This window comes from Urocampus carinirostris, chromosome 3, assembly GCF_059441175.1.
Source record: "Urocampus carinirostris isolate Australia breed hairy pipefish chromosome 3, RoL_Ucar_1.0, whole genome shotgun sequence".
Classification (NCBI taxonomy): Eukaryota; Metazoa; Chordata; class Actinopteri; order Syngnathiformes; family Syngnathidae; genus Urocampus; species Urocampus carinirostris.
Genome location: NC_142351.1, coordinates 16,525,613 through 16,539,765, shown reverse-complemented (window position 1 = coordinate 16,539,765; position 14,153 = coordinate 16,525,613). Strand labels below are relative to the sequence as shown.

The following is a 14,153-nucleotide window of genomic DNA, read 5'->3' as shown; positions in this document are numbered from 1 at the left end:
CTGGACTTGCTAGTTGTTTGTCTCTTATAAATAGCTAATATGGCTCATAGGTGCAATCAAGTGCTCAGAAGCTTAACTACTTAAAAAAAAAATACAGTGTACATTTTGTGTAAAGACATGTTTTTAATTCCTCCAAGTGTTGCAGATGGGAACATTAAATAGAACTCTTAAAGATGAAAAGACTGATGTATTTGTATTTGGACACATTTTGTAAGCCAAGTGCTGGACCTCTGCTCAAATTTTGTTTTATTTGTAGATCTATTTCTTTTGGTTGGTTTAAGAATGCTCCTCAGCGAGTTTCTCTGCCTTCTGGATCACTTCCTCGATGGGTCCCACCATGTAGAAGGCCTGCTCAGGCAGGGGATCGTACTCACCTAAAATGAGAACATTCAGAAGTTATTAATTTTGCTTAGTAATTTAAAAAGGTTTGATGCGCCTTCATCACCCTCACCTCCAAGAATGCTCTTAAAGCCCTTAATGGTCTCTTTTAGGGGCACAAGCTTGCCCATGTGGCCTGTGAAAACTTCAGCCACCTGGAAGGGTTGGGACAGGAACCTCTGGATCTTGCGCGCACGGGCTACAGTGAGTTTGTCCTCCTCAGACAACTCATCCATACCCAGGATGGCGATGATATCCTGAAGGGATTTGTAGTCCTGCAGTCAAATACAGAATAGAAATAAGTTAGGGTAAACTGGAACAATTCATTTATCAATTCAAGTCCTACTGACAGACCTGAAGGATTTTCTGCACGCCACGGGCAACATCGTAGTGCTCTGCGCCGACAATGTTGGGATCCATGATACGGGAGGTGGAATCCAGAGGGTCTACGGCAGGGTAGATGCCAAGCTCGGCGATGGCACGGGACAACACGGTGGTGGCGTCCAAGTGAGCAAAGGTGGTGGCAGGGGCGGGGTCAGTCAAATCATCAGCAGGCACATAGATGGCCTAGCAGGAGCCAGGAAGCATTTTTCATGATTGTTTAAACTGGCCGTATAAAGTGAAAACAGTTTTATAAAATAAACTCAATAAAGGTATCAGAAACTAAGGTTATGGTATTCGAGAAATCCAAATATGGACATTGAAATACAAAGTACCGTATTTTCCGCACTATAAGGCACACTTAAAAGCCTTTATTTTTTTCAAAAACTGACCATGCGCCTTATAATACAGTGCGCCTTATTTATGAATCAACATTAAGTCGCAAAGTCTTCCAACTAACTTGCATCCGCCGACTCGATTTCCCCCGAACGCCAAGTAGTACGCGGTGTATGCTGGGATTTATTAACCGGCGTTTCATTGGCTAACCAATGTGTCAATAATCATTTGAATTGATCACTATTGTCTAAAGTTATTCGGAGGTCAAGGGGCGGATCCTTTTTATCATTTACAGGCTGGCATTGGCTTAAACGGCAAAACAAAGCCTGCAATTGGCCGAAAAAGGTGAACGTGAATAGCATGTTAGGTCAAACTACGGCGGGGGAGGAAACAGTATTTTTCTATTCTGTACTGTATTTGTAAATATTTTACTCTCCTGGATTTACTACACTCACGGATATAAGAGGACATTGGCTGCACATTATTATGAACACAACGACTTTGGTGAGCTACTCCGGGTTTTATATTATCCCTGTATCTTGTTTCAGACTGAACTCGATGTTTCTGTAATAAGCGGTGCAGATAATGGATGGAGTGTCTATTTTTAAATTAAACTAAATTCCAAGTGTTTATTGTCATATGGACAGTAAAGTTGCGAGCGAAAAAGAAAATAGAAACTAAGGAATGGTTGGCATTTCCTGAATCCCAAGACTTTAACCTTCCGAATGATATTTGAAATGATGCATTTGAGTGACATCGTAAGGACACCGCATCCGCACGCGTCTACGACACGTATTTGCGTTTTGCAAGCTTTCTGAATGTTAAGGGGGTAATAAGTATGACTGAACTATCTGACTGTTTTGTCCATGTTCCGATTGTAGCACCTTATAATCCAGTGTGTCTTATGTATGTCAAAAATAGGACCAAAAACCATTTTTTCGGGGTGCGCCTTATAGTGCGGAAAATACGGTAAGTAATGTTCACATGTCGGGAACATTTATAATTCAATTGTACAGCTGTTTTTGTGCAAAGAGTTTGTAGTTTTCTTTTGTGAACCGATGATTGATTTTTATGCTGTGCCTTAATAAAAAGCTGTACAAAAAAAAATACCTGCACTGATGTGATGGAACCCTTCTTGGTGGTGGTGATCCTCTCCTGCATAGTACCCATGTCTGTGGCCAGAGTTGGCTGGTAACCCACAGCAGATGGAATACGACCCAGCAAGGCGGACACCTGACAAATCAAACCCAAAGTTAAGAAATTCAACTTGAGGACCAATCCTTTTCGATGTTGGCCTGACCTCTGAGCCAGCCTGGGTGAAGCGGAAGATGTTGTCGATGAAGAGCAGCACATCCTGACCTTCCTGGTCACGGAAGTACTCGGCCACAGTCAGCCCAGTCAGAGCCACTCTGGCACGAGCGCCCGGGGGCTCGTTCATCTGACCGTACACCAGTGCTACCTAGCAGTGGGATAGAGTGAGATCAATCCCTACAACAAGTTAGGTAATGCAGTAATCCCTCACTGCTTTTATGCATTGCGGTTTAACTACAATGTGAATTTGCCGTGTATGGCGTTCTGCATTCTGATTGGCTTAACTGTCGGCCTTGCCCAGTTTATGCCTGTATCAATAACACTGCGTTTTAAGTTGTACATATACGCAAGACAGCTCGACTAACCAAAGAACAGATTTTTTTTCAATGAGGAGTTAGTCATTCTAGACCCATAAAAAGGATCAATGCAGAGGAAGATTATCTCCATTGCCCGCAAAATTGAACTTCTCCACATGATAAAGCCGGAGTTGGGACCTTTTAATCAAAAGAGCCATAATAGCAAAATATTTATTTTAATTGGTGTTCTATTTTATTCAGAGCGAGCCACGCCATATATTGAAAAACATTAAAAAACATGCCAAACCTGCTTTCCAGACAAAAGCTTATTATTTCCCAGCACATTATATTTCACAGTGTGAAGTTAGGATTTGATAAAAATTTATGGAACAATAAAGCCAGAACTTGTGTTCCATATCAACAAATAAATCACTTTTAACTTGTCTCCCTCCTCGTTACCAAAATCATTGAGGCCCATTTTGACTTTTCCCCTTAAATAATGGCTTTAACACAAAGTTATTTTGCAAATATGTCACAAAAAATTGCCAATAATTTTGGGGTCAAACATTTTTGTCTAAAGGCAGGTTCCCATAAAAATATGCTTTATCTTTACACGTGTCCAAGTCGGTTATTTTCACGCCACATTTGTTTTCCACTTATGTTCACACGAGGACAACGTTATCTGTGGCTAACTTTTAAAGTCAATAGAGTAGGCAAGAAGATATTTTGATATTAGAGAATATTTTTAAGAAAAAAAAACTTTACAAACGACACTACTTTATTTGATACACAAATACGTGAGCCTGTAAGGTGGGTTAGTCATTTGGTTTTAAAGTATAGTACAGTGTTTAAAAGTCAGCTTATACTTGGCAGGTTTTGACTATTGCAAGAAGTTAATCCTCGCAAAAAATGAGGGATTACTGTTCTTGTCACAATTCTCACTTTGGAAGTAGTGTCCTTTAGGTTGATGACACCAGACTCAATCATTTCATGGTACAAGTCATTTCCCTCACGGGTCCGCTCGCCCACACCAGCAAACACAGAGTAACCACCATGGGCCTTGGCCACATTGTTGATCAGCTCCATGATCAGCACAGTCTTGCCGACACCAGCTCCACCAAACAATCCTGAAGTGGGAGGAAAAAAGACCCAGGTTTTACAATGTATCGTCACCAATCAAAAACAGAGCTTAATTCATTTTACCATACCAATTTTTCCTCCCTTGGCATAGGGAGCCAAGAGGTCGACCACTTTAATGCCGGTAACAAGAATCTCCTGCTCCACGCTCATGTCAGTGAATTCAGGTGCTTCGGCATGGATGGGTGCAGTCCTGCAAAAGAGAAAATAAGAAACCTTGGCATTGGCTAGGCGTTTCATTATAACTTCAAGCCAAACAGTCCCCTGAGTGAACTTACTGCTTTGTGGAAATGGGGCCCCTCTCGTCAATAGGCTCGCCAATGACATTCATAATTCTACCCAGGGTCTCGGGACCCACTGGGATTCTAATTGGGGCTCCGGTGTCCAGAACCTTCTGTCCACGGACCAAACCTTCAGTACCATCCATAGCAATAGTGCGCACAGTATTCTCACCTACACAAAGCAAAATTCTAAGTGAGTCTGAAACCTCAACATACTGCCAGTAGGAATTGCGATTTCTAATAACTGCTCACCAAGATGCTGTGCCACCTCCAGAACCAGCCTAGACTCTCGGCCAGCGACCTCAAGGGCATTGAGGATGGGTGGAAGACCCTCATCGAACTGGACGTCCACCACAGCACCAATGACGGCCACGATGCGTCCAGTGGCAACACTGGCAGCAGCAGCAGCGGCGGGCGCAACATAGTCTCTACCTGTGAGAAACAACACGCAGATCAATTTACACCACAGACATAGCTTTCACATTGCACGCCATTGAGTACTGAATGTGAGAAAACTCTGCACATTTTTGAACCTGAAAGAACTCAAACTTTGGGTGCACATTGTACATGGGGTTTTAGAGCGGATTACCACATTTGAGTGACTTTTAGCAATCTGCAATAGCACTCACATTTGCACAACATCTGATAGGATAAGGGACCGGGGTGGAGCGACTGAAACAGGAAGCCCACTTCCCAGAGTTAGGGCTCTCGCTCCAGGCTTTTCATATTCGCTATTTTTTTCACATCCGCATTTACGGTCTTTGTTTCTCTCCAACCTTCTTTGTGACTACCCTTGACTGAAATAATGAGAAAAATGTCAACGTGCAACGGCGCACACACGGAAGCAGACACCATCGGTGTCACACTCTCCTTTAAGTGAGCGCAAACTCCCATTTTCCCATGCTCTCAAGGCTTTGCTTTCGATAGAAACAAAAACATTTGTTGGCTGAATGAGTTTAAGACATTCTTACGAATATCACCAACAATGGAGGTGACCTAATGTAGCTAGACACCTAAGTATTTACCACGACTAGTTGTACACGATTACGCTTTATGTTGCAGGCTATAGTAGCCTTAATTGAAAATGTTAGTTATACGTTGTTGTTCACTGATCGCTGTAACCAGAAAACCATAGTTTTATTGGATTTCCCAGGGTAAACAAATGTATAAATCAGACTTTTGTGACATTCCGACAGTGTGTTGTGTGGCTATGGAAGACTACTGAGGTATGACACGCTTATTAGTCACATTGAGTTAAATTTTCAGAGAGCTATTAAAGTTTTATTCATATTTTTAACAAATATTCTTTATATCTTTTAGCATTATTATGTTATCAGCTAGAACAGCGGCACAGTGGTTAGCAAGTGTGCGGCAATTCTGAGGTCATGAAATCGAACCTCCTGTGTGGACTTTGCATGTTCTCCCCATGCTTGCGTGAGTTTCCTCCCATATTCCAAAAACATGCATGTCAGGTTAATTGGCCGGTCTAATTTGTCCCTAGGTGTGAATGAGCGAGTGAGTTGTCCGTCTGTGTGCCCTGCCCACTGCCAGAGTCTGGCTGGGATGGGCTCCAGCACCCCCACCACCCTACTGAGGATAAGCGGTGAGGATAATGGATGGATATTATCGGCCTCCTGTTAATACAATTCATATCGACCCTGAAAAACCCATATCGACCGAACCTCTCTTTTATGACTTATACTGTTTAGCTTGAGATGAAAGGTGAAACAAAAATGATATCGCTTTTTCATCACAACTCAGGGGTGCGCGTTGTACAGGAATACGGTATATAAAAATGAACCAGTATAGAAAAAAAATAACTCAAAATCCACTGTAGTGTTTTGGCACAATTCATCCAAGATTAACACTCAGTGAATGCATAATACTATAAATATTTTTCAAATGAATGAATAGTTTATGTGTAAAATCATTGTAGTTCCAACGACATGCACTCTTGCATAAACGATGCAAAAAGCATTTTTTACGATGTATAGATCATACTAGATGACTCAAAGGACAAAACCGTTGGGAATACAATGAAGCCTAAACAGGGGATATCTGCAACTCCAAGCTAGTCGAACAGCCACCTCATGTCATTTGAGTAAGGTCATTGGTGCTAGCTCAAAAGAACACTGTCAGACCACCGATAGAAACATGCAATATCAAAAGAATGTCAAATAACAACATTTTCTAGATTGGTGGCAATTGTATGGAACCCTTATGTTAACTATATTTTGACGAATGAATCAAAATGTCTGTCGAGTAGCTACAGAGGGCAACTAGCTTGTAGCTAGCTGGGGCTAACGTTAGCAGAGCTCTCATGGGCCCGCAGTTTTGCGTCTTTTGCTTGTGCAATTTCGTTCAAAGAAATCCAACCGGAAGGGACTCACGCGAAAGGACGGCCGGTGAGCCGATAAGAGACTTGAGGGGTTGAACCCCAGGCTTGAGAGCCTGCAAAGCCCCGGTGCAGCAGCGTCCCACGGCTCCCAACATGATCAAAATGGCTGAAGGTGGAATGGGACAAGTGGAACTCGCGGCTTTATAGAAAGGAGTTACTAAACCAACTGCGCATGCGTGCTGTGCAACGTAGGTGTTTCCTGCGCATGCGTCTAAGATTCTTCCTTCCCGGCTCGTTCCTAATGGTCACCGAAAAATTAGAACGTACCTGGCGGTAGTATAACATGTGATAATACATCGTATTCATTAAAATATTTAGGTCATTCTAAGACACTTACCTATAGGTGATCCTGCAGCTTGGGGGTGGCCGGTTCAACGATACCTTGTTTGTTTGATGGACAGCACACACCACATATCAGTTGTCACAATGAGCACCAATGAAAATTATCCATCCATCCATTATCTGCACCGCTTATCCTCAGTAGGGTCGCAGGGGTGCTGGAGCCCATCTCAGCTGTCTTCGGGCAGTGGGCAGGGGACACCCTGAACTGGTTGCCAGCCACTCACAGGGCCCAATGAGAATTATTTTTATTTTAATTGATATTTTTAATTATATGGATTGCTCAAAACATATGGAGACTGAAATAATGATGACCGTGATAATCGTGATGGTGGTGATGATGATGATGATAAAGCAACCGTGCATCCACAGAATCTATGTAAATGTGTATTTTCAAGAAGTGTCTGTTATATGTAAATCCATAGGATATCTAGCTATAAGGCACGATTACTAAGGAAGCCGAAGGGGTAGGATTAATTAAGCATATGCTTCTTCTTATTCCTTTTCGGACATGTTACGTTAATTTTATTATTTTAATTTTAATTTTAATTTTAATTTTAATTTTAATTTTAATTTTAATTTTAATTTTAATTTTAATTTTAATTTTAATTTTAATTTATCAGCACAAACGGCCACACTGCAACCCAACACATTCCTTTTTTATTTGTTCTCTCGCTAAACTTTATAAGATATACGTTTTACTACCATTCTGCTTTGAGAGCTAACCTGAATATTATCCAATGAGTGAATGGAGTTGAATTCACTGGAAATATCAAAGTATTGCACTGTCTCAATGTCAAAGATGACAATTTAAAATGTAGTTATTGTTTTGGTACTAATTATCCTGTGCAGTCTACACATTGTCTTACATTTTTTTTAAGGTAGTGAGTTTTTCCTTGTCCTCATGTAGGTTTTAGATCAGGGGATTGCGTAATAACAGTCTGTAGTCTGTAGTAGTCTGTGGTCTGTGCAGCCTTCTTGTGATTATATACAAATGAACACGGCTTGAGTTGACTATCTATCTATCTATCTATCTATCTATCTATCTATCTATCTATCTATCTATCTATCTATCTATCTATCTATCTATCTATCTATCTATCTATCTATCTATCTATCTATCTATCTATCTATCTATCTATCTATCTATCTATCGATCGATCGATCGATCTATCGATCGATCTATCGATCGATCTATCTATCTACCTTGGTCATATCCCTCAAGAGGGGTGACCGACAGCAAGAAAAACACATACAATAAGAAAGGAAATAAAAGGGGGGAAAAAAACACACAAAAATCTTTTGACCATGGCCAACACAAATGCCCAAATACCCAAACAAGATAGGCACCTCGGCACCTGACTTAACTACTTGTTTTAATTTATTTTTTTGGGCTCGTGTTCGAAATGAAGTTGAATCCATTCATTTATTTAAGAACCCAACCATTAAAGGCCCAACCGTTTTGGATGTATCATTTGTCTTTTGTTTTTATTTCGTGGTATAGTGTAAAAAATAGGTGAGTAATCCATGAAATTTAGTTCACATTAACGATCAACCTGGTAATACATACAGTATTTTTTTCCACTAGAGTGCGCCATTGTATAGTAGCGAAGTTAAACAAGAGCTGCTGACAGAAAAGGCTCATAGCTGATAAGGACAGTTTGTATTATTTTAACGCATTCTAAGACAAATGTGAGGTACGTAATAATGATGTAAGCGGGGTAGTAGTAAAAAAACAAAAAATATTTTCTAAAGCAGGGGTCACCAACTATTTTAAAGCTCAGAACTATTTTTTGGTTCTGGTTGGCACTGAAGGCGGTACCATTTTTATACACATTTATAAAATAACCATTATTATTATGTTTTTACTATGTTGTTGCTATGTTATTACCAATTTGTGTGCAGGGTACTTAGGTGTTCTTAGGGGGCTACCATGTTTGTGTAATATCTGACCAATTTGTGTGCCTGTGCGGTCTAGCGCCTGGCAGAGTAACCATGTAGTACTCTTCCAAACCATAAGCAGCAGCAGCAGGTAACTAATTGCCTTGTGTTCAGAGACAAGCAAACAAGTAAGAGAAAGGCTGGGATCTGTTGGAGGATGATCTTCCTGTGTGTCTTTCATCGATTGCTGCCAGGATATCAGCTCTGCGTCATCCAAGCAGGACCATGTTTCACACTGAGGGGGTATAAGTATGAAATATTATGAAATACTTTATTATTTATGTTTATTTGTTTCCCATTCAAGACGTTATAATATAACATACAATCATTCTTCAAAGTTAAAAAAAACACTTGTAAACCTTACAAGGTTTTTTTTTACATTTTCAGCTGGTGGTGTTCCGTGGGATTTTTTTCAATTAAATAAATGTATCTAAAAATGTTAAAAAACAATGGTGTGGTGCAACCACAAAATAGTGCTACAAAGCACAAGAAAAACTGACTAATGGGGTAGAACGGGAGATTTCCGGAAGGGTCGGCTCATGTCAAGGTCGAGTTTGGGCAGGCTGAATGAGAAAAATATTTTGAACATGTATTTATCACTTGCACTTTTTAACTTTACTCGTGGATTTATTCTCTAGTCAGCTATTTGGCCACATTCAGTGCAACCCCAACATTGTAGCAGATGAAGTCAGTTTTACCATCTGGGGAATTCTCGCCTCTCAAATTTGAAGTTGTTTCGCCTACCACGCTTATTCTTTTCTGTAGTGGTAAAATGATTAGAGAACAGCGCGAAATATATGATTCAGTTACGAAAGAGGGAAGAAAGGTCCTAGGTGGTGTGGAGCCGAAAAAGCCATGAAAAGAACAAGAAACACCTTAAAAGGACTGTAATCATTAATTTCACTCATTATGCACTTTTTGACTCTCATCTGTGTGTTGCCGATTATGTGTTGTGTATGTGCTACCTGTTTGCAGAATTTAGCAGTTAGCTTAATCAACATCAACAAGAAACTGAATAAATGGAATTAGGCAAAGCAACATTGAAGCAAGAGATAGCATGGAATTTTTGAAACACTCATCCTAAGGCTGGGGTCTCAAAGTCAAACAAATGGAGGGGCCAAATATAGAAATTAAACTAAAAGCCAAGGGCCAGACTGATTAAGTGTTGAAACAAAAATAAAATAACGCATATATTCATGTCAACCTAATTGAACCTACTGTAAAGCTAACAAATATATTCCGATACAATCAGATAAATGAAGCAATATTTTTGTATCACTGGCCCCCTATCAGTAAACCTTAATTTTCAACAGTTACACATGACAAATTTCCTAGATGTAAGAATCCCCATTACATCAACATAAAACGAAATAAGCTTATACTACCCATGAATAGTGGTGTTATGCACTCATAGTGGCAATCAGTAGCGTAAAGATTATATTTCAGCAAAAGTGGGCTAAATATGTTCACATATAAATATAATAGCAATTTTTTTTAACAAAATACCAAACCACACAAAAAAGTCAAAGGAAAAGTAACAAACAGTGAAAACAAATACACAACTTTTCCTGGTGCAAGTGATTCAATAACGCATCAAGATCATCTCAAGGGCCGTAGAAAACCATCTCAGGGGCCATATGTGGCCTGCAGGCCTCCACTTTGACATAGGTGTCCTAAGGGAATGCAGATATTTATTTATTTCGGCATGAATTAATGCAACTTTGCTATAGGCCAGTCTCCAAGCACAACCTTGTAAATATGTTTTCCTATACGATGTGATACTTATTATTTCGAAGCAAAGTTGTTTTCCTCTAGTATCAGTACTGTTCACAGTCGCTAACTGTCAATGCTGATGTCTGGCTCATCTCTGAAGAACCGATTGGCGCTTTTTTATTGAAAATCAACAGCAACCATATGATGAAGGTGCTGGATCCTGATACTGGTAACCATGGACACCAGTTTCATGTGGGGGAGCAAATCTCCACCCCAGAACTGGCCTGGAAGCGAACGGGTACCACCAAGACACACCACAGGAAGTGGTGCCCCCATGACCCACATGGTTAAGGGATGCATGAATTCCTCCTACATTTTTTTATCTCATATTTCTCTTTTAAGCCTTTCCTACATGTTTATCGAGGAGGGACATGCCTAATCTCATTTTAAACAATGTTTGCTATGTTGCTATCAATTCAAATGAAAACAATTCTAATTCAGATTCCTGGCGTTTGTCTTTTGGGCATGCCATGCCAAGTTAAGTCTGAGTCATGACTAATTATTTTTGCTAAAAGGCTTATCACAAGGACATGTCAAACAGTAATCTTGATGTTTGTGAAAAGTTACTGCTTTTGTGAATCTTGTGTTACCATGGCAACATCAAAGGTGAAGGAGTAAGGAGAAGTCAGTCCACCAAGCGACAGCTACTGTATACAAGACTCAGCATGCTTCCTTTACCTAATTAGGCCCAGTGATATTTCACTGCCAATATGATAACTAATTAAAACAGATATACTTTCCTGAAGCTGAGGGAAACTTTAAACCTTTAACGTTGAATCAGTAAGGTAAAAGAAGTATACAACGTAATTAAACTGAACTTTTTATATTCAACACACAAAGAAGAAAATACACGCAAATGCCACTCCTTATAATTTTTCACAATTCTACACTCGAGTTCCTGTATCCCTGTAAGTTCCCTCTGCCTATTTCTTACTTTCTTTCTCTCCTATCTCTTTTGAACTTACATTATTTGGCCACTTATTAGCCAGTTTAATTTTCCTAATCACAGCTGTAATCACGTGTCTTGATATCCCCTCAGTGTTCCTCCTATAACAATTCTTACAATTCCCTTTAGTAGTATTCCTTCACCTTGGTTCTTTGCTAGTTTGTTGTCTTCCTCGTTATGTCCCATGCAACCTTATCTCTGATGAACTGTCAACTTCACGGCTTGGAATTACTGGAACACCAACCACCTTCGTCAGCCTCTTGGATCACAATTGTTGCCAGTAGTGTTGTAGATACTGTTCCTGTTAAATTTGGGGGAGATAGACACTTATGGGGGAAGGAGGAACTGGAGGCAGATATGCTCAAAAAGAGGTGTGTATTTAATAACGAAAGGAGGTACAAAGTGACAAATCAACAAGGGTTCACAAACCAATGAAACGTCCGAACAAAACAGAGTCCGAACCAGAAAGAAAGAAAGACCAAACTCAGAAACGGAAAATTCAAGGAATAAATTAACAAGAGGGCACGAAAACAGTAACAAAATGTCCAAACAAAAAAACAGGAACAATAGAAAACAGACCCGACATAGTATTGGAATGAAATGAAAATGACCCGACGACGCGTGAATTTCAAAATGCCCGAATAAAGTGTTGAGGATAATTGCGCACCATTGCGTGGTGATTGGACACACCAGTGCACAGATCAAACCCGGGTTGGGACCCTCATGCGGTAGGAGGCATACCAGACCCTAACAATTCCTTCACTAACTGACTTTCCATGTACTGAATCCTGCCTGAATAAAAGACTACGGTTTACTGTACTAATCTGTGTTTTTGCACTGTGCTTCCGCACCACCTCGAGTGGGTTCTTGACATACAGTGGGGAAAATGACTATTTTGTCAATTACTAATTGTGTAAGTTCAAACCTTGAAAATAATAGAGGGGCTTGTAATTGTCAACATGGGTAAAGCTCAACCATGAGAGACAAAATGTGGAAAAAAACTGAAAATAACAGTTTGATTTTTGAAGAATTTATTTGCAGATCATGGTGGGAAATAAGTATTTGGTGAATACCAATAGTTCATCTTAATACTTTATTATGTACCCTATTTTGCCCAATAATGCAGGCCAAACGTTTTCTGTAACTCTTCACAAGCTTTTCACATACTGTTACTGGTATTTTGGCTCATTCCTCCATGCAGATCTCCTACAGAGAAATTATGCGTCTCAAAAGAACAACCCCAAAGCCCTTTTTGACACTGTAGCATCGCTTACAAGGCAACAGCCTATCGCAGACAGTTCGACACACTCTGCTCAGGAGTTAATGGTCTTCTTCACTAAGAAGATTCAATGCATACAGGAAGAAATAGCAAAAGATATTGTTAGTACCACACGTATTAAAGGACTGAAATTTACAGATGCACGACAGGGTGGCTGCCCTGGGAAAATGGCCGGTTTTAGTGAACTGTCACTTGATGATCTCAAACAAGTGGTGAATGCGGCCAAACCGACAACTTGCCAGTTCGACCCGCTCCCAGGTTCACTTATTAAAAGTCTTTTTAGCGTCCTTGGGCCTTCGGTTCTAAATATTATAAATACATCACTCTCCTCAGGTGTAGTTCCAGCAGCTTTTAAGTCCGCCGTTATTAAACCCACACTGAAACGACCCAACCTTGATCCAGAAATATTAAGTAATTACAGACCTGTGTCAAACCTACCTTTCCTCTCTAAAGTACTCGAAAGAGTAGTGGCACAGCAGCTGAATGCTTTCATATCGGAGAATAACCTTTTTGAATCCATGCAATCAGGATTCAGGGCTAACCACTCTACTGAGACAGCTCTGATCAAGGTAACAAATGATCTCCTAATGTCAATGGATTCTGGCGCTTCATCACTTTTGCTGCTGCTGGATCTTAGTGCTGCTTTTGACACAGTGCGCCACAATATCCTACTAGAACGGTTGGAAAAATGGATTGGTCTCTCAGGAGCCGTCCTCTCGTGGTTCAAATCCTACCTCTCAGATAGGACGCACTGTGTTAAATATGGTGAAACGACATCTGAGCCCTTTAATGTTACCTGCGGTGTTCCGCAGGGTTCAGTGCTCGGCCCCCTACTTTTCAACATTTACATGCTTCCATTAGGTGATATTATTCGCAAGTACAATATCAGCTTCCATTGCTACGCAGACGACACTCAACTATATCTTCCGTTGGAGGAATCTTCCACACTAAACTGTGGAAATTTGGAGGCCTGTCTCACTGAGATAAAAGAGTGGATGTCACTCAATTTCTTGCGTCTTAACTCTGAAAAGACCGAAATGTTAGTCATTGGTCCTTCTAAATGCCGGGACTTATTCTCAAAAACTGCTGTGAACATTGACAAATGTCACATCACACAGAGTGACTCAGTTAAAAATTTAGGTGTCATATTTGACCCTGATCTATCCTTTGAGATGCATGTAAAGCAAATTACTAGAACTGCCTTCTTCCATCTTCGCAACATTGCTAAAATCCGTTCAATACTGTCTCAGTCTGATGCGGAAACAATAATTCATGCATTTGTTACCTCCCGTCTCGATTACTGCAATGCACTACTCTCTGGTCTCCCGAAGTCCAGAATCAAGTCTCTTCAGCTAGT

The 14,153-nt window shown here is 40.3% G+C and overlaps 2 protein-coding genes across 2 annotated transcripts in view; one reads left to right on the top strand and one right to left on the bottom strand.

The window, feature by feature from the left end:
• Window positions 1-99: 99 nt before the first annotated feature.
• LOC148368942 (ATP synthase F(1) complex catalytic subunit beta, mitochondrial) lies at window positions 100-6,677 on the bottom strand. The gene is made up of 10 exons (XM_088330858.1): window positions 6,511-6,677; window positions 4,373-4,552; window positions 4,118-4,292; window positions 3,911-4,032; window positions 3,645-3,829; window positions 2,396-2,554; window positions 2,206-2,328; window positions 733-945; window positions 452-653; window positions 100-374 (listed from the first exon to the last, which is right to left on the bottom strand). Exons 1-10 carry the CDS (start codon window positions 6,611-6,613, stop codon window positions 277-279), a joined length of 1,560 nt encoding a protein of 519 aa, XP_088186984.1. The 5' UTR covers window positions 6,614-6,677; the 3' UTR covers window positions 100-276.
• Window positions 6,678-8,958: 2,281 nt separating this feature from the next.
• LOC148368940 (uncharacterized) overlaps window positions 8,959-14,153 on the top strand; it is a 44,675-nt gene continuing 39,480 nt past the window's right edge. The window contains exon 1 of the mRNA XM_088329809.1: window positions 8,959-9,041. Within this exon, the coding sequence (XP_088185935.1) occupies window positions 9,024-9,041 (18 nt within the window). The 5' untranslated portion in view covers window positions 8,959-9,023. The remainder of the gene's footprint in view (window positions 9,042-14,153) is intronic.

Coding starts and splice junctions, on each gene's coding strand:
- LOC148368942 (XM_088330858.1), bottom strand. CDS start 6,613: ATGTTGGGAGCCGTGGGACGCTGCTGCACCGGGGCTTTGCAGGCTCTC. Junction 2,555..3,644: donor TAAAGGACACTACTTCCAAA/GTGAGAATTGTG, acceptor TCCCACTGCTAG/GTAGCACTGGTGTACGGTCA. Junction 375..451: donor CTTTAAGAGCATTCTTGGAG/GTGAGGGTGATG, acceptor TTCTCATTTTAG/GTGAGTACGATCCCCTGCCT.